This window comes from Aquarana catesbeiana, linkage group LG09, assembly GCF_042186555.1.
Source record: "Aquarana catesbeiana isolate 2022-GZ linkage group LG09, ASM4218655v1, whole genome shotgun sequence".
NCBI classification, from domain to species: domain Eukaryota; kingdom Metazoa; phylum Chordata; class Amphibia; order Anura; family Ranidae; genus Aquarana; species Aquarana catesbeiana.
The window spans coordinates 153,435,247-153,460,079 of NC_133332.1; the positions used below are offsets into that span (position 1 = coordinate 153,435,247).

The 24,833-nt window shown below is 44.9% G+C and overlaps 1 protein-coding gene across 4 annotated transcripts in view; it reads left to right on the forward strand.

Moving 5' to 3' along the window:
- Positions 1–24,833, forward strand: part of MTM1 (myotubularin 1) — a 167,465-nt gene that overhangs the window by 117,331 nt on the left and 25,301 nt on the right. For all 4 annotated transcript variants that reach the window (XM_073599275.1, XM_073599276.1, XM_073599277.1 and 1 more), the window contains 3 exons: positions 1,560–1,709; positions 11,227–11,415; positions 12,172–12,357. In XM_073599275.1, coding sequence (XP_073455376.1) covers positions 1,560–1,709; positions 11,227–11,415; positions 12,172–12,357 — 525 coding nt within the window. The remainder of the gene's footprint in view (positions 1–1,559; positions 1,710–11,226; positions 11,416–12,171; positions 12,358–24,833) is intronic.

The following is a 24,833-nucleotide window of genomic DNA, read 5'->3' on the forward strand; positions in this document are numbered from 1 at the left end:
TTCATCCTCTGTTTGTCCTGTTTACTATTATCATTGAAAGTAAAAGAAAATCCTAAATTTTGGGTGTCCCCAGAAATGTAATAGAGGGGAAATCTTCCAATGGGGACACTAGTTCTGGTGACTTGGGAGTCCCCAAGAAATTCTCTTAATTTGCAGTGATTTCATCTCACTTCCTGTCTGGCTATGGCACAGGAAGTGAAAGGAAATCTCTGCAATGGGACACAGATGGTGAAAAAAAATCTGACAGAGATTATAACCCTCTCTTGCTCTAACCAAAATAAAAATAAAGGTTTTGCCTATAGTTCTACTGTAATATTACACTGTGACCTTGTGAGGTTTTCATAGTATGAAATCTGATATGAATCTTTATTTTTTAAATTTATTTATTTATTTTTTTTTGCAAAAATGAATCTAAACATTAAATGTAGACACTATTGTATCTTATTTTTTATAGAGATTTGTAGTTTGTGGTCCTCCTTAAAACTCGATAAACGGCACAAACGCTGAAACATACAAATGATGTTTATAGGCCAAATAAAAACAGTAGCTTAGCAGCAAAGCTGAAATATGGCTGTCTTAGCTGGCATTGACTGGTCCTTCCATGCTTGTCTTCAGTCCAACAGTACGTACTCTTGGGGGATTTCACAGCGTCCTCACTTCTCAGTTTTAGTTAGCGCTGCTCTTTAGACGTCAGATTGCCTTTAATTGTATGATTTGTATCAGGAAAGCTCTTCTATAAACCGACATTATTATATTGCAGTCTTTATACTGAGCTTTGCAGTAGTTTGAAGATCAGCCAAATACCAGCTTTTGTTGAATCAACAGAAAAATCAGCGCATGCTTGCCCAGTGTGTCAGCTGTCATTTTTCAGACAGCCCAAGGCATTTGTGTAGTGAGTGGTCGAAAGTTACAGGTTACATGTAGGGTAGGGGAGCTACATGGTTAATTTGTTGCAAAGAACAAATTGGTGGACAGTGACTAAGGAGTACATTCGGCCCAAGGTAATTCTATTGCCGTCATCACAGCCTGTAAATGAATACTTTCATTTCTTTACAAAGCTCTTGTTTTTTATTTCATCAGTGTCAGCCTGATGTGCAAAGCATTAAGTAGTTTGTATTATTTTATGAAAACTTCCATGTGGTATGAGCAGACCTTCTGGGCTTCCTGCCCAGGTTGAGTCAGCCTGTTAGCACGACAGCTGCCAGCTGAATGCCCACTCCGCCTTCTTTACAGTTCCAATCGTCATATCATTAAAAAGATTACAGCCATTTTGTGTCTGTACATTTCCACTTAGAACTGAGGTAGACCACCGAATTTGCATCACATGATGGACTTGTGTTGCTCATCTGTGCTAGCTCGATCATCGTGTTGAATATAGGCTGCTATTTACATCCTTTGTTTCATTTTACCATACAGTGTTTTGAGTGTCCTTCATACAAACGTCCTTGCAATAGTTAGATTTGATCACCACCTTGTGGTTGCTTGATCAAAGTACAAGGAAAGATAAAAACACCATGCAGGAAGTAAGCTAAACATGTGTTTTCTTTCTTTTTACAAAGGGCTTGCCAAATAATAACTGGAGATTAACCTTCATTAATGAGCAATTTGAATTCTGTGATACCTATCCCCGACATTTGATGGTCCCATTTAATGCCACAGAGGATGACCTCAAGAAGGTTGCCACCTTCAGGTCCAGGAACAGAATTCCGGTATGTAGTTTTCTGATCTGTTATTCTTTTTGAATACGCAGTTCTTATTTCGGGAGTCTTTTGTTGCGGCTTAAAAATCTATAGATTGTCCTACATTCCCCACACCCTCCACTTCTTTCTTTCTCTTTCTTTCTTTCTTTCTTTCTTTCTCTCTTTCTCTCTTTCTCTCTTTCTCTCTTTCTCTCTTTCTCTCTTTCTCTCTTTCTTTCTTTCTTTCTTTCTTTCTTTCTTTCTTTCTTTCTTTCTTTCTCTCTTTCTTTCTTTCTCTCTTTCTTTATTTCTCTCTTTCTTTATTTCTCTTTCTTTCTCTCTCTCTCTTTCTCTCTTTCTCTTTCTCTTTCTCGCGCTCTCTCTCTCTCTCTCTCTCTCTCTCTTTCTCGCTCTCTCTCGCTCTTTCTTTCTCTCTCTTTCTTTCTCTCTCTCTCTTTCTTTCTTTCTCTCTCTCTCTTTTTCTTTCTTTTTCTCTCCCCTGGCTTTCTTTCTCTCTTTCTTTCTTTCTCTCTTTCTTTCTCTCTCTCTTTAGAGACTCCTGGGAAGGGAATGGTTCTAATGTCAACACACAGGCCGTTCTCATAGGACATTGCCAGTGCATAGCACTGAGGAATAAACCATATTATACCCCTAATGTTCCAAGTCAAGCTCATTCTCTGAACTGCTATAGAATATGTCCCTTTTGATTAGTCTACTTGAAGTTGATTTATATTTTTGTCCTGCATTGTTATGGATAGCAACCTTTTCTACCTGAGGCTTGCCTCTTATGGTATATGTCCTATTGCTATGCAAGTCTGAAGGTTGTAATATGCTAGTTGTTTTACTCATTATGCTGTTTGCAGACTTTTTGTACCTATCTCTTTTTTTAAATTGAATTTGAGCTATAATTTGCATATTTCAATAAAAACATTTGAACACACAATCTACAGATTGTCCTCATTAGAGAAATATCAAATAGATGAAATATTGTCTGTCAATATAAAAATCCATCCAACCACATTAAAAATAAACTTTTTGAAATCATTTGTCATTTACTCTACTTGCAAAAATGTTGGAGACATGTTGTATAGCAGAAGCTACAGCTCAGTTGGGCATGTTTATTATATGTACTTGTATAGCGCCGACAATTTACGCAGTGCTTTACATATATAATGTACATTCACATCAGTCCCTGTCCTCAAGCTTGCAGTATAAGGTCCCTAACTCGCATTCATACATACACATACTAAGGCCAATTTAGACAGGAGCGAATTAACCTACCAACATGTCTTTGGCGTGTGGGAGGAAAATGCAAACTCCAAGCAGTTGGTGCCATGGGATTCTAACCAACAACCCTAGTGCAGAAGTGCTAACCACTTGGTCACTGTGCTGCCCCATTTAGGACAATATTCGTCGCCTCCCCCTTATTCCATAGGGGTTCCCTAAGGCTCTGTCCCCACTCCTGCCTTGGTCCATTGATAATCTTGAAATGAAGTACATAGTTACATACATAGGTTGAAAAAAGGCCATCTGGTATTCAAAAGAGGGTCCTGTAATAGGATATCCCAATGTTTGCTCATTATTTTTTCCATTTTCCTATATTGAAAATGGAAGGTGGTGATGAATCGCGTGGAGTGGCCAATTTCGCTTTTATTGGGTCTCACGGGTTTACCTTTAGAGTAGTAGGTGCATGCTTCATCTACCAAATCATTAGGATATGATTTATCTGCAAATCTTTTCTTTAAAGAAACACTAGATGCAGCGTAATCAATATCACGGGTACAGTTCTGTCTAAGGCGACAGAACTGCCCTTTCGGTATATTTCTAATCCACTTGGGATAATGGCAGCTATGAAAGTGCAAGTAAGAATTGCCAGCCGTTGGTTTGGTATGATTTCGGGCAATGATACTTCCATCTCTATGGCTTAGTTCCAAGTCCAAAAAGATCAGAGTATTGGAGTCAAAAACATGGGTAAAAGCCAGTCCGTATGGATTGCAATTACAATGTTCTACAAATGTGTATTGAATGCTCTTTATCACGGCCCCTCCCCCTGATGGACTATATAATATCCTTGTCTAACATCACTCCCCTATGCTTGACAAAGGAGTGCCGCTATCGCCTCCATCGATAGCAAGCTATCTTGGAAACGCGTCACACAGGAGTGACGTCACAGCTCGGCGCCACAGTGTTTGCGATCCAAGCCTCGTTCTGGCTCCGATCACACGGCCGTGCTTTTACTTCCATCACGGACGCCGGACGAGACCTTGGGACATACCGCTCTCCACACTTTTGGTACCAGCCTGGACGCCCTCACCCTCCTCTCCTGGAACCCACACCACCCTAGACGGCTCCCCTGCTCTCCTGTTTGTGGTGTGTTTATGGACTACAAAATTGGCTCAGTGCAGCTCATCTTCAGCCTATGAGAGGTGATGTTAGTGCATTCGGACTTGCTGCCACTTGTAGTCCTCCGCTCCTTCTTGTGTCATGAGATGTACCTGAGATTTACACTTCAGTTTTTCATGTGAGTGGATATTGTTTTTTAATAATAAATTTAATTTGATACATATTCAGTGGCGCCCCTCTTCCTTGTTTCTAATCGAATCCATTCGGATGGCTTAACAAAGCTACCCGAACCTCAGTTCAAGAATGAGGTATTGCTTGTAATGTGTCCTATATAGGCGCTGGACCCTTGTTAAGTTGGTATTCCTGGTCACTCTTGCCCAAGGTAAACCAGAAAGGGTGCTTTACAGGTCCAGGGGTGTGGACCCCAATATATGGGGGACCCGGTCCCTGAAGGTCCTTAGAGGCGCTACCTGCTGTGATGGGGGAAGATTGGGCCAGGTAAGACAGGCCCTGCTGCTTGGGATGGTGAGTACTCCCTTTGGGATTTATATATATATATATATATATATATATATATATATATATATATATATATATTAGTATTTCCCTTTAAAACTGCTGGTAACCTTGTGTCTGGGATTACAGATGGCCGGTTTGGCACGTATTTTTTTAATACTGGCGTGCGCACCGCATGCCCACCGCTGGCGTGTGTGCGCCCCTGGTGTGCGCCGTCTGTGTGCGCTGCGCCACTGCTGTATGTGTTGCAGATGCGCAGCGCGCATCAGGACGGCGCATGCGCCGTGCGTGCCGCCGGTCGCTGATGCACGCACTTACTCTCAAGCTAATGCTTTATAGGCATGGAGCTCCTGCCGTGCGTGTGGACAACACAGAGCGATAGTTGGGCACTTGAGTCTGGTGGTCTTGGACACAGTGGTGACAGGTTAAAGGCTGGTTATAGTTTGTGGGGAGTACTCCTTTTCTTCCTTGTGTGTAAGCAATGTCTTCCAGAAAAGAGGTATAGGGAACAAGGCAAGCACAGGTGTAAGAGTACCTCCTTTAAAAACAGGAGACCAACCCCATGCTGATGCAGCCTCAGTTTCTCCTGAAAGACCTGCGGCATATGGCCTGGCTGAGCCATTGCATTTGTTAGGCATAGTGGTCACTACAAGTATACCTGCCTCGACTTATGTTATAAAGGAGGATTTGGCATCTGCCTTAGCGGGCCTTGAGGGCAAAATAGCTGGCATGATTGCTTCTGTAACACGGGGGGGGGGGGGGGGAAGCATAATAGATCTCCCTCCCCTGAGCCTGGGCCAAGTGGAGAGTCACTAGAGCACCAGGACTCTTATAGCCAGATGGGTCCAGGTGATCTGGAACCAGAATGGGCAGAGGATTTGGAAGAGGTGGTCATGAAGGACCGAGAGGAAGGAGAGGCTGAAGGATCCTCGGCTGAGGACTCTGGCTCTGAAGAGCCAATTTAAGTCTCCCATTCCCAAAAATTGTTTATCCAATCTCTAATTGAGATGGTACGAATTGGGTTTAAGTTACCCCCGGTTCAGGAGTCTGCACTCTCCTGTTCTACTTTGGGATCATTGCGACCTCAGCAAATTTCCCAAGCGTTCCCTTTGCATCCGTTACTGGAGCAGGTGGTTTACGCGGACTGGGAGCACCCTGACAGGATATACTTACCTCCAAAAAGGTTTTCTATCTTATATCCTATGGAGGAGAAGTTCAGGAAGAAATGGAGCACACCGTTGGTGGACGCTGCCATATCTTCCATAAACAAAAGTTTAACCTGTCCAGTGGATAATGCCCAGGTATTCAAGGATCCGGCTGATAAAAAGCTAGAGTCCTTATTAAAGGCCTCCTTTTCGGTGGCTGGTGCAGCAGTTCAGCCAGCAGTTGCAGCTATTGGGATTTGCCAATCCCTAAAGGATCGCTTTAAAAGGTTGGTAAAGAACATACCTTGCCAGGAGGAATCTGCCGAGGAGTTATCGGAGATTCCTCATGCCTTATGTTTTTTGCAGTAGATGCATTGAAAGACTCAATCCAACAGATGTCTCGTTTTGTGTTACTGTCGATTCATATGCGCAGAGTCTTGTTGCTAAAGAACTGGTCTGCTGAGACGCCATGTAAAAGGCTACTCGCAGCTTTTCCATTCCATGGAGAGAGCTTGTTTGGCGAGGATCTGGATAAATATATCCAAAAGATCTCTGGAGGAAAGAGTGTCCTGCTCCCTATTAAAAAGAAAGGGAAGCAACCCTCTTATAAAATTCCTAATGCTCCAGGACCTGGTGCTTCTTCTGCTAAGCGGTATCGATGGCCTCAGCCGTCTGAGTTTAAAAGACCCCAGGGTCAGAAGAAACCCTGGACCCAAAAGACACCCAAGCCCAACTCCAAGTCTACCTTGTGAAGGGGCGCCCCCGCTCTCACGGGTGGGGGGCAGGCTTTGGCTGTTTGGGGAGGCCTGGGAAGAACTGGTTCAAGACAGATGGGTCATTTCCACTGTAAAATACGGTTACAGAATAGAGTTCCGGGAGATCCCCCCGAATCAGTTTCTGTACTCAAGGGTTCCGTCTGATCCAGAGAAAAGAAGATTCCTATTCCTAGCTTTACACCATCTGCTGATGCAGGGGGTAATTGTAAAGGTTCCGCACGAGGAAAGATTCAAGGGGTTTTACCCAAACCTATTTTCCGTGCTGAAAGCAAATGGGGAAGTAAGGCCCATTTTGGACCTCAAGGCTCTCAACTTCTTTGTAGATGTCCGATCCGGTTCATTCAATAATAAAATCCCTGAGAAAGGGAGACTATTTAGCGTCCATAGATATCAAGGACGCGTACCTTCATGTGCCGATCTTTGGTCCACATCAAAGGTTCTTACGCTTCGCTGTAGAGGGCAGTCATTTCCAATTTGTGGCACTACCTTTCGGTCTGGCCACGGCCGCCAGGGTTTTCACAAAGATTCTGGCCCCGGTGTTGGCTTCCCTAAGGTCTCAGAAAGTCTCCGTAGTAGGATATCTGGACGATTTTCTTCTAAGGGAATGCTCTCGCCCCATACTGGTTCAAAACGTGTCAAGAACAGTACGGGTTTTACAACGCCTAGGTTGGATGCTAAATATGGACAAGCCTTGGTATATCTGGGTCTGGCCTTGGACACCGCCCAAGAAACGGTGTTTCTTCCTCCCTTAAAGGTTGCCTCCATAGTGGAACTTGTACAGAAGGTGGAAAAAAACTAACACCTTCTATTCGGCTGTGCATGAGGTTACTAGGCAAAATGGTGTCATCCTTCAGCGCAGTGCCATATGCACAGTTCCACTCCAGAGTGTTCCAGAACAGTATTCTAAAGGCCTGGGACAAGTCAGCTCGAACCCTGGATCAGCCTATGGTTTTATCTCCATAGGTTCTATGGAACCTCTCTTGGTGGTTAAGAACCAGCAACTTGAAAAGAGGGAAATCTTTCCCACCGGTAGCCTGGAAGGTCGTAATCACGGACGCCAGTCTTCTCGGTTGGGGAGCAGTCCTAGAGGAAGCGTCTGTTCAGGGAATATGGTCACAGACAGAAAGGACCCTGCCCATCAATCTATTGGAGATTTGGGCAGCTCGTCTGGCTCTGCAATTCTGGACATCCAGATTGCGGGGTCTTCCTGTCAGAGTCCAGTCCGACAACGCCACGGTAGTGGCATATATCAACCACGAGGGAGGTACCAGGAGTCGGGCAGCCCAAAGAGAAGTAGATCATATATTGTCTTGGGCAGAAAAACGTGCCGTTTCTGTCGGCAGTGTTTATTCCGGGGGTGGACAATTGGCAGGCGGATGTCCTAAGTCGCCAGAAATTGTTACCAGGGGAATGGTCCCTGCATCCCGAGGTTTTTCTACAGATCTGCCAGTACTGGGGGACCCCAAATGTGGATCTGCTGGCATCCAGATTCAATGCCAAGCTGGACAGGTTTGTATCCAGAACCAAGGATCCGCTGGCTGTTGGGATAGACGCATTAGTAGTTCCTTGGGATCAGTATTCTCTGATATATGCCTTCCCTCCGATCCAAATTCTGCCGCACTTACTACGCAAAGTACAGGAGGAACGAAAGCCGGTGATCTTAGTGGACCCGGAGATCCTGGTACTCGGAGATTGTGAAGTTGGCAGTAGGGGACCCATTGGTCCTTCCTTGCTGTCCAGACCTGTTGTCTCAAGGGCCCATATTCCTTCCTTTTTTACGGTTGCTGAATTTGATGGCCTGGCTATTGAGACCAGACTATTGGAAGACCGTGGTATTATGGGTTCAGTCTTGTCTACTTTGATAAACGCTAGAAAATCAGTTTTCTAGAGCTATCTATTATAGAGTCTGGAAGTCATACATTTCTTGGTGTGAGTAAAGAAAATGGAACCCTCGTAGGTATACGATTGGAAGAGTTCTCGCCTTTCTTCAAGCAGGAGTAGACTTACAGCTCGCTTTAGGGACAATTAAAGGACAGATTTCGGCCTTATCGTTTTTTTTTCCAAAGACCAATTGCATCACATTTTTTGGTGCGAACCTTTGTCAAGGGAGTAGCACACCTGAGGCCGCCGCTTAAACCACCTTTATGTCCCTGGGACCTAAATTTGGTACTGTCAGCCTTACAGAGTCAACTCTTTGAACCTATTAGGCATGTTCCTTTTGTCCTATTGACCAGAAAATTAGTTTTTTTGGTGGCTATAACATCGGCTAGAAGGGTGTCAGAATTGGCCGCCCTTTTTTGCAAAGAACCTTTTATGATTCTTCATCAGGACAGAGTGGTCATGCGCCCTCGTCCGCATTTTCTACTGAAGGTGGTTTCCAAATTTCATTTGAATCAGGATATCATTTTACCTTCCTTTTTTCCAAACCCTAAGGCTAGGGAGGAAAGGTCGCTTCACTCACTGGATGTGGTGAGGGCGATAAAAGTTTACTTGGAAATGTCAGCTCCCTTTCGGAAGACTGACTGTTTTTTTGTCTTGCCTGAGGGTCCTAAAAAAGGGACAGCTGGCAACATGTTCAACTATATCCAGGTGGATTCGTCAGACTGTTATCCAGGCGCATGGATTAAAGCGCAGGGTTCCACCCTGGGATTTAAAAGCACACTCCACTAGAGGGATTAGTGCATCATGGGCAGTACGCCAACAGGTGTCTATGGCTCAGGTTTGCAAAGCGGCCACTTGGTCTTCAGTTCATACGTTCACCAGGTTTTGCCAGGTGGATGTGAGATCTCAAAAAGAGGCTGTTTTTGGCCACGGCGTGTTGCAGGCAGCTTTATAGTCTCAGGCCCGTTGGGCTTAGGGATAATATGTCCCCCCCCCCAGGTGCATTGCTTTAGGACATCCCACATAGTCATTATTATGATGCTCTGTGTCCCATGATGTACGATAAAGAAAAACGGATTTTTAAAACGGCTCACCTGTAAAATCCTTTTCTTGGAGTACATCACGGGACACAGAGGTCCCTCCCCTCTTTCTGGGATCATCATTGCTTGCTACAAAACTAAGGTACTTCCGGTATAGGAGGGGTTATATGGGAGGAACCGTCTTACTATCGGTTGCCAGTGTCCAATCACCTAAAGGTAAGCGTATAACCCACATAATCATTATTATGGTGCTCTGTGTCCTGTGATGTACTCCAAGAAAAGGATTTTACAGGTAAGCTGTTTTAAAAATCCGTTTTTCCTGATCCCCAGAGAGGCAATCGGATTTCCCCTGGATCAAGTAATTGGGGGTTAATTAGAGGTATTAAAGGTGAGCTTTAGCCAAAAGAAAGTCTTCTCTCTAACTGTAACGACCTAACTTAGTAGGTAATTCCCACATTGTGCAGGCAGCTGGATCCTGTAGAAACTTCTGCATAAGGCTGCACCTTCCTGTGCTGCTAAACTTCTTTCACTGTGTGAGGGTGTTAAAGTGGTTGTAAAGCCTAAACATTTTTATACCTTAACCACTTCAGCCCCGGAAGGATTTAACCCCTTCCTGACCAGAGCACTTTTGCGATACGGCACTGCGTCACTTTAACTGACAAATGCGCGGTCGTGCAACGTTGCACCCATACAAAATTGATGTTCTTTTTTTTCCCCACAAATAGAGCTTTCTTTTGGTGGTATTTGATCACCTCCTGCGGGTTTTATTTTTTGCGTTATAAACAAAAAAAGTGACAATTTAAAAAAAAAAAAGCAATATTTTTTACTTTTTGCTACAATAAATATCCCCAAAAAATATATAAAACAACAAAGTTCTTTCTCAGTTTAGGCTGATATGTATTCTTCTACATATTTTTGGTAAAAAAAATTGCAGTAAGTGTATATTGATTGGTTTGCGCAAAAGTTATAGCGTCTACAAAATAGGGAATAGATTTATGGCATTTTTATTAATTTTTTTTTTTTTTTTATTAGTAATGGCAGTGATCTGCAATTTTTATTGTGACTGCGACATAATAGCTGACACATCGGACACTTTTGACACTATTTTGAGACCATTGTCATTTATACAGCAGTCAGTGCTATAAAAATGCACTGATTACTGTGTAAATGACACTGGCAGGGAAGGGGTTAAACACTAGGGCGATCAAGGGGTTAAGTGTGTCCTAGGGAGTGATTCTGACTGAGGGGGGGGGTGGGCTTACTACAACATGACAGAGATCACTGCTCCTGATGACAGGGAGCAGTAGATCTGTCATGTTGCTAGGCAGAACAGGGAAATGCCTTGTTTACATAGGCGCCGCCCCGTTCTGCCGCTCCGTTACATGATCGGGGGTCCCCGGCGGGCATCGAGTCTGCGGGCACGGTCACGAAGTACGTACATTGTCGTGCGTTGGTCGGCAAGTGGTTAATGCATTCATTGACACCCCCCCAAGTCCCACCTTCTGTGTCAATAGATGCAGACAGGCTCAGGAGCAAGCTTATACAAGTGCCCCCATAGAAAGCGGAGAAGCCAGGAGTGCCAGCGGGGGACCCGAGAAGAGGAGGTTCAGGGCTGATCTGTGTTTTGAGAAAATAGGGAGTGGTACAAGGTTCCTTAACAGAATTTCCACTTTCCCTGGAATCCACTTTAGGAAAAGATATGTGACTAAATGAAAAACATTTTATATTTTGTTAATTTTTATTTATATTTGTATTGTAATTTATATTTATATTTGTTAATTTTTTTAATGTATGTGTACTCGCATGTTAACCTTGATTTTGTTCAAACATCCTTTTTCTTGTACAGGTTTTGTCCTGGGTCCATCCAGAAAACCAGTCCGTCATTATGAGATGCAGCCAGCCGCTAGTGGGCATGAGTGGAAAACGGAACAAAGATGATGAGCGGTACCTGGAGATTATTAAAGAAGCCAATGGCCAGACTTCCAAATTGACAATCTATGATGCCAGACCAAATGTTAATGCAGTGGCCAACAAGGTAAGAGGTTCTTGAGGGGTATGATTCAATGTTATGTAAAGTTAGTTTTTGTCATTGCCATACTCTTACTATACAGTTATTTTTTGAAGGTGTATATACTGCAGTCTAAATATGTTTTATTGGAAATAAATGTCATTCAGTGTCAGGTTGCTCAAAAGCTTCTTTTGTATTCTGCACAGGTTACGCTTTTTTTTATATAAAAATTAAATTTTTCCATTATTTTGATATACATACGATCAGTTTTAACAAATCCAGGAAGCCGTTGCATGCGCAAAAGAAAATCCAGAGGCAAACTCTCTGGACTGTTTCGATTTATGTGCCATATAAGCAATTGTCTGCTTAAAAAGTACCTTTTATATAACAGACACCTTTTAAAAGTGGAATGTGCTTGCATCTAAAGTGAATGTGTTACCTTTTCTATACATGGTCAACAATAGTTTTCCTTATAGCCTGCCTCATCTGCTGTTTCCTGCATTCACTCGACGCACCGTACGCCCACTGCAGCCCTCTGTAGGAGAACTTTGCTGATGCCCTCACGTGACAATGCTCATGCATGGCATTACAGCACAGTGGCAGAAAGGGGAAAAGATCAAATGTTCCTCTATACTTAAAACTATCAGTTATTTCCAAAACTAGCTGGAGGACCAGGTGGTAGGGCAATGCGAGGTAGAGGGCTATAAAGAGAACTTGTTACTTTACTGAGTGGGCACCATTTAATGCATCTTATTTATTGTACATCATTTAAATTCTCTGTAGGCCACAGGAGGAGGTTATGAGAGTGAAGATGCTTACCCCTTTGCAGAGCTTGTGTTCTTGGACATACACAACATTCATGTGATGAGGGAGTCTTTGAAGAAACTAAAAGATATTGTATTTCCACAAGTAGAAGAGTCTCACTGGTTGTCAAGCTTGGAGTCCACACACTGGCTAGAACATATTAAGGTGAAATTGTGGATATGTTTTTTTTACGTTGTTGCCTTTTAGTGTTTAAAATGTAATTAATTAAAAGTGACATTTTAATGTGTAATAAGGATTAACCAGTAAATATTAGAGTAGAGCACAAAGGAAAAAAAAGTTTTTTGTAACTGAAAATGTTGTATGAATGTTTGCTATTGTTCTTATTGTGACATGCTGTGAACCTTGTTCTGTATACAGCTAGGTTTGAGTTGCACAGGATCTATGTTTCTTTCTATAATATCTTGTAATTGTAGCTAAACCATAGCCTGAAAATTTGCCTTTTACCTTGAATTTGTAATGGGAAGAAGTAGTGCACTACTTGACATGTGACTTTTCTTGTTCACATCTGTTTCTCTAGCTTCATAGCTGTATATTATTTATTACATTTACTTATATAGCGTTATCAATTTACGCAGCACTTTATATATCTTTTATACATTCACATCAGTCCCTGCCATCAAGGAACCTACAATCTAAGGTCCCTCACGTTCAAATGTGCTAGGGCCAATTTAGACAGGAGCCAATTAACCTACCAGCATGTCTCTGGAGGGTGGGAGGAAACCAGAGTACCTGGAGGAAACACACACAGGCACAGGGAGACATGCAAACTCCAGGCAGGTAGGTCCATGGTTGGTATTCAAACCGGTGACCCTAGTGCTTCTAGGCGGAAGTGCTAACCACTTAGCCACTGTGCTGCTCTTTGCAGAGTATTAACTACTTGCCGACCGCCTTCCGCATATATACTGTGGCAAGGCGGCTCGGCTGTGCAAACCGTTGTACCCATACGTTGGTCTGTGCATGTGGTATGGTCCGGCGGACTCTATGTTCGCCGGCCACCCGCGAACATGGGAAAGAGCCAGAATGGGGATCTGTCAATGTAAACAGATCCCCGTTCTGACAGGGGAGGAGAGAGAGAGATCAGCTGTTCCTAGTGATCACAGCGATCTCTCTTCTCCCAGGCAGCCCATGCAGTTAGAAACAACTCCCAGGGAAAACAGTTAACCCCTTAATCACCCCCTAGTGTTAACCCCTTCCCTGCCAGTGCCATTATACAGTGATCAATGCATTTTTATAGCACTGAATACTGTATTGGTGTCACTGGTCCCCAAAAAGTGTAACTTGGGGTCAGATTTGTCCGCCGCAATGTTGCAGTCCCGCTAAAAATCTCAGATCACCGCCATTACCAGTAAACACAATAAAAAGTCCCTAAATATTTCCCCTATTTTGTATACGCTATAACTTTTGCGCAAACCAATCAGTATACACTTATTACGATTTTTTTGTTTTGTTTTTCTAGTTTTGGATAGAGTGAAGAGGGATTAGAACACTTGTCAGTTTTTATTGCTGTGTCCCCGTTAGGGATATTCACCATCTTTATTTGTCTTGTTTACCATTATCATTGAAAGGGAAAGTAAAAAAAATCCCAAATTTTGGGTTGTCCCCAGAAAAGTAAGAGGGGAAATTTTCCAATGGGGACACTAGTTCTGGTGACCTGGGGGTCCCCAAGAGATTCCCTTAATTTGCAGGGATTTCCTCTCACTTCTTGTTTGGCTGTGGGACAGGAAGTGAAGGGAAATATCCCCAATTGGACGAAGAGGGCAAAAATTAAACCTTACAATGGTTATAACCCTCCCTTTCTCTTTCCAAAAAGAAAAAAGTTTTGAAGCAGGACTTGCACATTACAATCCAGTTGTACGATCTGCTTGGGTTTTCGAAAATAGTGCAATGTGAGAGCATAATAAAACCTTTCCACTCAGTTTGTAATATTTTAGGCAGGCTTTTGCACTACATACTGTATTTATTGGCAAGTCTAAAGCTGACCATATACATCAGTCTGATTGTACAATCAGTTTCAGATCTACTAACAACTACTGTATGTAGTACAACATCCTACCTGATTGAATACAAATTGACAGCATACTTTGTGGGCTCTCACAATGCAGTTTTTTTTGTAAATCTAAAAGACAGAGACTGTACAGTCAGGTTGAAACATGTATGGTTGTCTTAAGCCAAATCCTACCCACTGTCTTTGACTGCTATTCTCACGAGATTGGTCATTCTGAGCGCTGTATTGCTGGCGATATCATTGCAAAAAAAACCCCAAAGAAATTCCCAGCTCAACTTATCAACCAGCCTGCAACCAACTGAATTAATCCTAACAGTTAAAAACAGGGGTTTAGTTTGCATACATTTGCAAATACATGCGTAGGCTTCAGAGCCCCGTCATTAGACCCTAGTATTTAGTAAAAAGTGTGAGTGACTGTGGCATGTGCCATACGATCTAGCCAGCAACTTATCAGCCGGGAGAGCAGCCGCTTGTGTTTTTTTTATTTGTGATTTCTGTGTCAATTGTGCTTAGGCACATGGGCTGACAGATTACAAACGCCCACATTCCTGCCCATAGACCCGCCTATAGTGCCGCCCATTGACATCATTGCTCCCATTAAAGTCTGAATGGGTGACACTGTGGGCTGGGCTATGGGCGTGAATGAAATGTATCAGACTCCTGCCCTGTCAATCTATGCTGCACAGTTGCAGGATCAAACTGCGAGTCTGGGATCCACCCACTGCATTCCCTATCTGAGAATAGGGAATGTACAAGACCAGTGGCCAAAAAGATAGAGGACACAGCGGCCACTGGTCTTATGAGCAGGATATAAGGGGAAGAAGAGGGTTCATCACAGCCCAAACAAAGCTGGATTTCTCACTAGCAAGGGGAATGTGCACTATAACATGAAGAAATTTTTTTTATCGTACATCAGGGGACACAGAGCAGCCATAATAACTAACTGGGTTATATGCCATCTATAGGTGAATGGACACTGGCAAACCAAAAAAAAAAAACACAGGAAGTCCTCCCCCATATAACCCCTCCTACACAGGATTACCTCAGTTTTTTTGCCAGTGTCTTGTAAGGTGATGGTCACAGTTTGGAGAAGCTCTCCATCAGCTAGCTAAGAAGATGGTCCTGGAACAGATCCTGAAGGATTTAAAGAGCTAGATAATTGGATCCATCCGGACGGTGATACAATAAAATGGATGGTACCCGAACCTCGTTACACAAGGAAATTACGAGGTATTGCCTGTAATGTGACCCTTTGGGCACTGGACCCTGGGGATCCAGATCCTTGGTAAGAAAAAAGATCCCAAAGGAGTTCCAGCAGAGTGCTTTACGGGTCCAAGGGAGTGGCCCCATATTCAAGGGGACCTGGTCCTTGAAGGTCCAAGAGACAGAAACCTGCCGTGATGGGGGAAGATTGGAATCTAGTTTTTTAGCAGAATCCTGCGGTGGGACTGGTAAGTGTTTTAAAAGCTTTTTTTGCACTTGTTAAACCGTAACATGTATTTTTCAGGCTCTTAACTTTTTTTTTTTCTTTTAAGAACTGGGTGTCAATTTTTCTGTCCACTGGGGGCAGTGGAGTTGTGGACGGCGGCGCTTCTCTGTGGAGCTTCTAGCCAGGTTGATCCTATTGGGAGGCGGGCGGTTCTTCGGATTCCCCCGCCCCTGTGCATCTAGATCTTACGCCGGCGCCTTCGTGGCTCTTTTCCACCGCTGTTTATGTGGTCAGAGGGGGCACACACGGGAATGGTGCGAAAGAATGTGCACGTGGGAGGGGCGTGAGAGCTGCACAGGACGCTACAAGTGTGCACACTGGGACATGCGCAGTAGGGGCAGAAGCGGCCAACCCTAGGCTTCTGTAAGCAGGCTAGAGGGGACACAGAGCGGCGTCAGCTGGATACGTGAATCACTGTGGGTGAATGGACCAAGGCACCACAGGTCCTGTAAGAGCTGAAGTATTTACAGAGCGGTTGAAGTGCATAAATGTGGGGTTTCCTTTACCTGAAATTTTTTGTCTCAGGCATGTCTTCCCGGAAGAAGAGTGGTGGAGGCGCAGCAGGAAGGGGTGCAAATGCACCACCATCGGTATTGGAGGATGCTAGCCTTACATTTGCTGTGTTTAACTCTCCTGAAAGACCTGAGGCAACTGGCCAGTCTGAGCCATTACGGTTTTCAGGCATTGTAGCAACAGCTAATGCTTCTGCCTCAACCTGCGTTACAAAGGACGACTTGGCATCAGCTTTAGCTGGGCTAGAAGGGAAAATAGCAGGTACGATTGCTTCATTTTCCCAAGGGGGAAGGAAACGGGATAGATCCCCTTCACCTGAGCCCCACCTGCATTGGAACCGGATTGGGCGGAAGAAGTGGCAGTGATTGACCGGGAGGAAGGTCAGGCCACAGACTCCACTTCTGAGGAGTCAGGTTCTGAAGAACCATTTTCAGCCTCTCAAATCCAGAGACTGCTGATCCAGTCCCTCACGGAGATGGTCCGATCAGGTTTCAAATTACCACCTGTGGAGGTCCCTGAAGTTTCCTTTTCTTCTTTAGAATCTCTGCGGCCTCCACAGAGTTCACAGGCTTTTCCCTTGCATCCGTTGCTAGAGCAAATCATGTATGCTGACTGGGAACACCCGGATAAGCTGTTTTATTCCTACTAAAAGGTTTGCACTTTTGTACCCTATGGAGGAAAAGTTTATAAGAAAATGGAGCATGCCATCTGTGGACGCTGCCATTTCCTCTGTGAATAAGTGTCGTACCTGTCCTGTAGATAATGCCCAGGTGTTTAAGGATCCAGCAGATAAGAATTTGGAGTCTTTATTAACCACTTCAATACAGGGCACTTAAACACCTTCCCGCCCAGAACAATTTTCAGCTTTCAGTACTCTCACACTTTGAATGACAATTACTCTGTCATGCTACACTGTATCCAAATAACATTTTTATCATTTTTTCTTTATCGTACATCACGGGACACAGAGCACCATAATAATGACTATGTGGGTTATACGCTTACCTTTAGGTGATTGGACACTGGCAACCAATAGTAAGACAGTTCCTCCCATATAACCCCTCCTACACAGGAAGTGCCTCAGTCTTTTCGCCAATGTCTTGAAGGTGATGGTCATGGCTGTTGAAGCTCTTCAAGTTTCTTCAAAGAAAATGTCCCACTAAGGAAGTTTATAATCGGATCCATTCAGATGGCTTACTAAGCTAAAGTGGATGGTACCCGAACCTCGGCTCTTGAACGAGGTGTTGCTTGTAATGTGTCCTTTTTAGGCGCTGGACCCTTGTTAAAATTGGAAGGAAACCATAAAGGGTGCTTTACAGGTCCAGGGGTGTGGAGCCCAATATGGGGGACCCGGTCCCTGAAGGTCCCTAGAGGCGCTACCCGCCGTGATGGGGGAAGATTGGGCCTGGCAAGAGAGGCCCTGCTGCTTGGGATGGTGAGTACTCCCTCTGGGGCTTTTTTATATATATACACATGTGAATATATGTATTTCCCCTTGTAAAAAAACTGCTAGTGTAACCTTGAGCTGTGCTAGGATTACAGAGGCCGGTTTGGCGCGCATTTTAAAATTTTTTGCATGCACATCGCGTGCGCGCCACCGGCGTGCGAGGTGCCGCCGCTATCCACGTCACAGGTGCGCGTCAGGATGGCGCATGCGGTAGGCGGGTCGCCAATCGCTGATGCGCGCACTCGCTCTCATACTAGTGCTTTTAAAGCAGGGAGCTCTGGCGTGCGCATGGAGGAGGCAGAGCGAATGGTGGGCACGTGAGCCTGGTGGGCTTGGACACAGCGGTGACAGGTTTAAGTTATAGTTTGTGGCAAGTACTCCTGTTTAGTTTCCTTGTGTGTAAGCAATGTCTTCCAAAAAATGAGGAGCAGGGAACAAGGCAAGCACAGGGGTAAGAGTCCCTCCACAAATAACAGGAGACCAACCCCATGTTGATGCAGCCTCAGTTTCTTCTGAAGGACCTGCGGCTTCTGACCTGGCTGAGACATTGCATTTGTCAGGCATAGTAGCCACTACCAATGTACCTGCCTCAGCTTATGTTACAAAGGATGATTTAGCATCTGCCTTAGCGGGTCTTGAAGGCAAGATAGCTGGCATCCTCTGTAACACGGGGGGAAGGAAGCGTAATAGATCTCCCTCCCCCGGGCCCGGGCCAAGTGGTGAGTCACTAGAGCCCCAGGATTCTTATAGCCATATGGGTCCAGGTAACCTGGAACCAGAATGGGCAGAGGATCCAGAGGAGGTGGTCATGAAGGACCAGGAGGTAGGAGAGGCTGAAGATTCCTCGGCTGAGGATTCTGGCTCTGAGGAGCCAATTTCAGCCTCCCATTTCCAGCAATTGTTTATCCAATCTCTAATGAAAATGGTACAAATTGCGTTTAAGTTACCCCCGGTTCAGGAGTCTGCACTCGCTTGTTCCACTCTGGGATCTTTGCGACATAAGCAAATCTCCCAAGCCTTTCCCTTGCATCCGTTACTGGAGCAGGTGATTTATGCGGACTGGGAGCATCCTGACAGGATATACTTACCTCCCAAAAGGTTTTCTATTTTGTACCCTATGGAGGAGAAGTTTAGGAAGAAATGGACCTGTCCAGTGGATAATGCCCAGGTGTTCACGGATCCGGCTGATAAAAAGCTAGAGTCTTTATTGAAGGCCTCCTTCTCGGTTGCCAGTGCAGCAGTTCAGCCTGCTATTGCAGCTATTAGGATTTGTCAATCCCTAAAGGATCGCTTTAAGAAGATAGTAAAAAGCATTCCTTGCCAGGGGGAATCTGCTGAAGAGCTATCAGAGATCCCTCATGCCTTGTGTTTTGCGGTAGACGCTTTAAAGGACGAGTATTGTGGCTAAAGAACTGGTCTGCTGAGACACCATGTAAAAGGCTGCTTGCTGCCTTTCCATTTCATGGAGAACGCCTGTTTGGCGATGATCTAGATAAATATATCCAAAAGATCTCTGGAGGAAAGAGCGCTCTGCTTCATATTAAAAAAAAAAAAGGGAAAGAAGCCCTCTTATAAAATTCCTAATCCCCCAGGGCCTGGTGCCTCTTCCCCTAAACGGTATCGACAGCCTCAGCCGTCTGGGTTTAAAAGACCACATGGTCAGAAAAAACCCTGGACCCAAAAGCCACCCAAGCCTAACTCCAAGTCTACCTTGTGAAGGGGCGCCCCCGCTCTCACGGGTGGGGGGCAGGCTTCGGCTGTTTGGGGAGGCCTGGGAGGAACTGGTTCAAGAGAGATGGGTCATTTCCACTGTAAAGAACGGTTACACAATAGAGTTCCGGGAGGTTCCCCCAAACCGCTTTCTACACTCAAGGGTCCCGGCGGATCCAGAGAAAAGAAGTTGCCTACTCCTAGCTTTACACCATCTGCTGAGGCAGGGAGTAATTGTGAAGGTCCTGCATGAAGAAAGATTCAAGAGGTTTTACTCAAACCTGTTCACCGATATTTCCGCATGGAGCCGGTTTGCTCAGTAATAAGGTCCCTGAGAAAGGGAGACTATTTGGCATCCATAGATATCAAGGATGCTTACCTTCATGTGCCGATCTTCGGTCCACACCAAAGGTTCTTACGTTTCGCTGTAGAGGGCAGTCATTTCCAGTTTGTGGCACTACCTTTCGGTTTAGCCACGGCTCCCAGGGTCTTCACAAAGGTTCTGGCCCCAGTATTGGCTTCCCTAAGATCTCAAGGAGTCTCCATAATAGGATACCTGGACGATCTACTTCTAAGGGATTGCTCTCGCCCTACACTAGTTCTAAACGTCTCAAGTACGGTGCGGGTCTTAAAGCGCCTAGGTTGGGTACTAAATTTGGACAAGTCAACTCTTTGTCCAACCCAAACCTTGTTGTATTTGGGTCTGGTCTTGGACACCGCCCAAGAAAAGGTGTTTCTTCCGCCCTTAAAGGTCGCCTCCATAGTGGAACTTGTACAAAAGGTGAAAAAAGGACCAACACCTTCTGTCCGGCTGTGCATGAGGTTGTTGGGCAAGATGGTGTCATCTTTCAGCGCGGTGCCATATGCACAGTTCCACTCCAGAGTGTTCCAGAACAGTATCCTGAAAGCCTGGGACAAGTCTGCTCGAACCTTGGATCAACCAATGATTCTATCTCCACAGGTTCTATGGAACCTCTCTTGGTGGTAAGAACCAGCAACTTACAAAGAGGGAGATCTTTCCCACCAGTAGCCTGGAAGGTGGTGACTACGGACGCCAGTCTTCTCGGCTGGGGAGCAGTCCTAGAGGAAGCGTCTGTTCAGGGAGTATGGTCCCAGACAGAAAGGACTCTGCCCATCAATCTACTGGAGATTTGGGCAGCTCGTCTGGTCCTGCGATTCTGGGCGTCCAGATTGCGGGGTTTTCCGGTCAGAGTTCAGTCCGACAGCTCCACAGTAGTGGCATATATCAACCATGAGGGAGGTACCAGGAGTCGGGCAGCCCAAAGAGAAATAAATCATATACTAACCTGGGCAGAAAATCATGTGCCGCTTCTATCGGCAGTATTTATCCCCGGGGTGGACAATTGGCAGGCGGATTTCCTAAGTCGCCAGAAATTGTTACCAGGGGAATGGTCCCTGCATCCCGAGGTTTTTCTACAGATCTGCCAATACTGGGGGACCCCAGATGTGGATCTGCTGGCATCCAGATTCAATGCCAAACTGGACAGGTTTGTGTCCAGGACCAAGGATCCGCTTGCTGTCGGGATAGACGCGTTAGTAGTTCCTTGGGATCAGTATTCTCTGATATATGCTTTCCCTCCGATCCAAATTCTGCCGCACTTACTACGCAGAATACGGGAGGAACGGAAGCCGGTGATCTTAGTGGCCCCAGCATGGCCCAGGAGATCATGGTACTCGGAGATTGTGAAGTTGCCAGTAGGAGATCCGTTGGTTCTTCTTTGCCGCCCAGACCTGTTGTCTCAAGGGCCCATATTCCATCCTTCTTTATGGTTGCTGAATTTGATGGCCTGGCTATTGAGATCAGACTACTGAAAGACCGTGGTATTATGGGTTCAGTCTTGTCCACTTTGATAAACGCTAGAAAGTCAGTTTCTAGAGCGATCTATTATAGAGTCTGGAAGTCATACATTTCTTGGTGTGAGAAAAGGAAATGGAATCCTCGTAGGTATACGATTGGAAGGGTGCTCGCCTTTCTCCAAACAGGAGTAGACTTGCAGCTTGCTTTAGGGACAGTCAAGGGACAGATTTCGGCCTTATCGTTTTTTTTTCCAAAGATCAATTGCATCCCCTTCTCTGGTGCGAACCTTTGTCAAAGGAGTAACACACCTGAGGCCACCGCTTAAACCACCTTTATGTCCTTGGGACCTAAATTTGGTACTGTCAGCCTTACAGAGTCAGCCTTTTGAACCTATTAGGCATATCCCTTTTGTCTTATTGACCAGGAAATTAGTTTTTCTAATGGCTATAACATCAGCTAGAAGGGTGTCAGAATTGGCCGCCCTTTCGTGCAAAGAACCTTTTATGGTTCTTCATAAGGACAGAGTGGTCATGCGACCTCGTCCAGGTTTTCTACCAAAAGTGGTTTCCAAATTTCATTTGAATCAGGATATCATTTTTCCTTCCTTTTTTCCAAACCCTAGGACTAGGGAGGAAAGGTTGCTTCACTCACTGGATGTGGTGAGGGCGATAAAAGTTTACTTGGAAATGTCAGCTCCCTTTCGGAAAACTGACTGTTTTTTTGTTTTCAATCTTAGTTTATTTTCAAAAGTAAGAACACAAAGAATATAACAGAAAAATACCATTCTTTACAGTTTGGCAACACATATAGTATACATAGAATAGTGAGGTGTACTTTACCCATGTATAAACAGGAGTGATCATTTTAACATACAGCTTTCGGTGAACTACTGGTATATCATATTGTATATTGAAATCTTTATTCTAAGAGAGGAATAATATACGGGTGGGGGCCAACATATAATGAACCTTGTAGTTTCGCGGGTTGGTGTTATCTGAGGGTTCCCTCTCAACGAATTAGACTGCTGTAGAAGTCTTTTATTCACCTATTATAGATAATCAAGTCATTTAGCTAGTCCAAAGATATGATCTTTAACTATATATGTGAGTGGTCGGTTCAGTACTTAACAAAGAGGAGACAGAAAAAGTCAGAAATAAGAACGTGAGTAGAAGTGTGGGATGGTACCTGAGGCACCAGGCACTCCAGCATGGCTAATCGGCGGGTAAGGGTGGGGTATCTCTGACCCAAAGGGAAAACTCATCAGAATAGCGAAACATGGACCATGAGGTCCAGGTGGCGGTAAACTGCTCCTCCTTTCCCACTTCCTCCGCCAACAGGCGCTCCAGATCTCTTATCTGGTCCACTTCAACCACCCATTCTCCCAAGGAAGGCACATCTGTCGTTTTCCAATGTCGGGGGATCACTGTCCTAACTGCTGCCAGAAAGTGGCGCAGTACATCTTTTTTAATCGACTTGAGGGGGCCTGGGAGTATAGATAATAGGGCTATCTCTGGTGTGGGTTTGATTGATGTCGCCATCAGCCTGCTGTAAAGATCAAAGACCTTTTGCCATAGTTTCCAGATTGGAGGGCAAGCCCACCAGATGTGAAGCATTGTCCCGCTAGAGGACAGGCATCTCCAGCACACGTCTGTCAAAGAGGGGTTAAACTTTTTAATATCTACTGGGCATCTGTACCACCTCGTTAATAATTTAAACCCTTTTTCTTGGTTCTTGGTTGCCAGGGAAATCCTATGCGTTAGGATAAAGCTTTTTTGCCAATCAGTGGGGGAGATGGAGTGTTGCAGCTCCGCTTCCCATTTCTGTGTATATGTTGGAAGGTCAGGGGCATATTCGTTCAGTAGTAGGGAATACAACAGTGATACTACATGTATTGGTGGGTCTGGTTGTAAAAGCAGTTCGTCAAAGTCTGATGGGTCGGCCAGTATCTCTGAGATGGATGAGAAAGTGCGTATGTATGACGTTATTTGACCCCTTTGTAACCACATTGTTGAGGTCCCTAATTCCGTCCGAGAGGGTATGTCCGTTCTCAAGGATGGGTCAGCGCGTAAGACCTGTGCTAAACGTCTATGGCTATCCCTACTCCAGGGTCCAAATCTTAACTTGTTCGCTGCTGGGGGGAAAGCCGGAGTCCCAAAGAGAGGGGTCATTGGGCCCTGGATTTTAGACAATTTACTCGCTGAGATCATGCGGTCCCAAATCTGGAGAGTTTGGCGAGTAAGAGCAGTGGAGAATAAGCCGTCCCCACGCCCAGCCATAGGGGTCCATGGCAGGGCGCAAAGATCAGCCTCATTAAGATATTTCTCTAGTTGAACCCAAAGTTTGGAGGAAGAGTGGTGGAACCAATCCACTATACGCACGAGTACCGCTGCCTTATGGTATATAGAGGCATCTGGGACCCCCGCACCCCCCCTGACTTTCGGGAGAATCATTGTGTCATGTTTTATCCTGGGGCGACGTCCCTGCCATATAAATTTAGAGAAGATCTGACGGAGCCTTTTGAAGAACGAGGTGGGGATATAGATAGGAATGGTCTGGAAAAGGTATAAGAATCGAGGGAGAACATCCATCTTCAAGACATTCACCCTACCCAGCCAGGAGAGCTGTTTAGAGGCATATGTGGTCAGATCCGCTTGAGTTCTGGTAAGTAAAGGGGTGAAGTTGCTGGAGAATAGTTGGGATGAGACTGTTGGAATATGGATTCCTAGATAGCGGATAGATGTGGAGCTTGTCTTAAAAGGGAAGGAAGTCGTAAGCTGTTGTAGAACCGCTGTTGGGAGTGAAATGTTGAGGATTTCTGACTTATTTAGATTAACTTTAAAATTACTAACCTCTCCATACCTCTGAAACTCCTGCATAATGGAGGGTAGAGAAATTTGTGGTTGGGTTACAAATATGAGTAGATCATCAGCAAATAGGGCAATTTTAGTGTGTAGTGGGCCTACTCTAACGCCATGTATGGCCGGATTGTTTCTAAGGGCAATGGCTAGGTGTTCCATGACAATTACATAAAGAATGGGGGACAAGGGGCACCCCTGCCGCGTTCCGTTGTGTATAGTAAACTTAGGGGATAGGGAGCCGTTTAGTCTAATCCTAGCGGAAGGAGATGTGTAGAGGGACATTATTCTGGAGATCATGTTTTGGCCTAGACCTAGTTGTTGTAATGATAAGCGGAGAAATTGCCAGTCGACACGGTCGAAGGCTTTTTCCGCATCGACTGTGAGAAGGCACAATGGGATATTGTGGGCCCGAGCATAATCAGCAATGAGGAGTGTTTTTAGGGTGTTGTCACGCGCCTCCCTTCCACTCACAAAGCCAACCTGATCTAGGTGTATTAAACGGGGTAACAATGGTTGCAACCTATTAGCTAAAATTTTTGCGTACACCTTTAGATCTACTCCTATTAGCGAAATAGGTCGGTAATTAGCGCAAACATTCAGGTCTTTGTCTGGTTTGGGGATGAGGGTAATATGTGCCTCTAAGGTTTGTGGTGGGAACACTGATCGTTCAGAGATGGAGTTAAATACTTTTGTCAAGAAGGGAGTAAGAAGGGTAGCAAATTGTTTATAGAATTTCGGAGTAAAGCCATCAGGACCCGGGCTTTTACCAGATGGGGTAG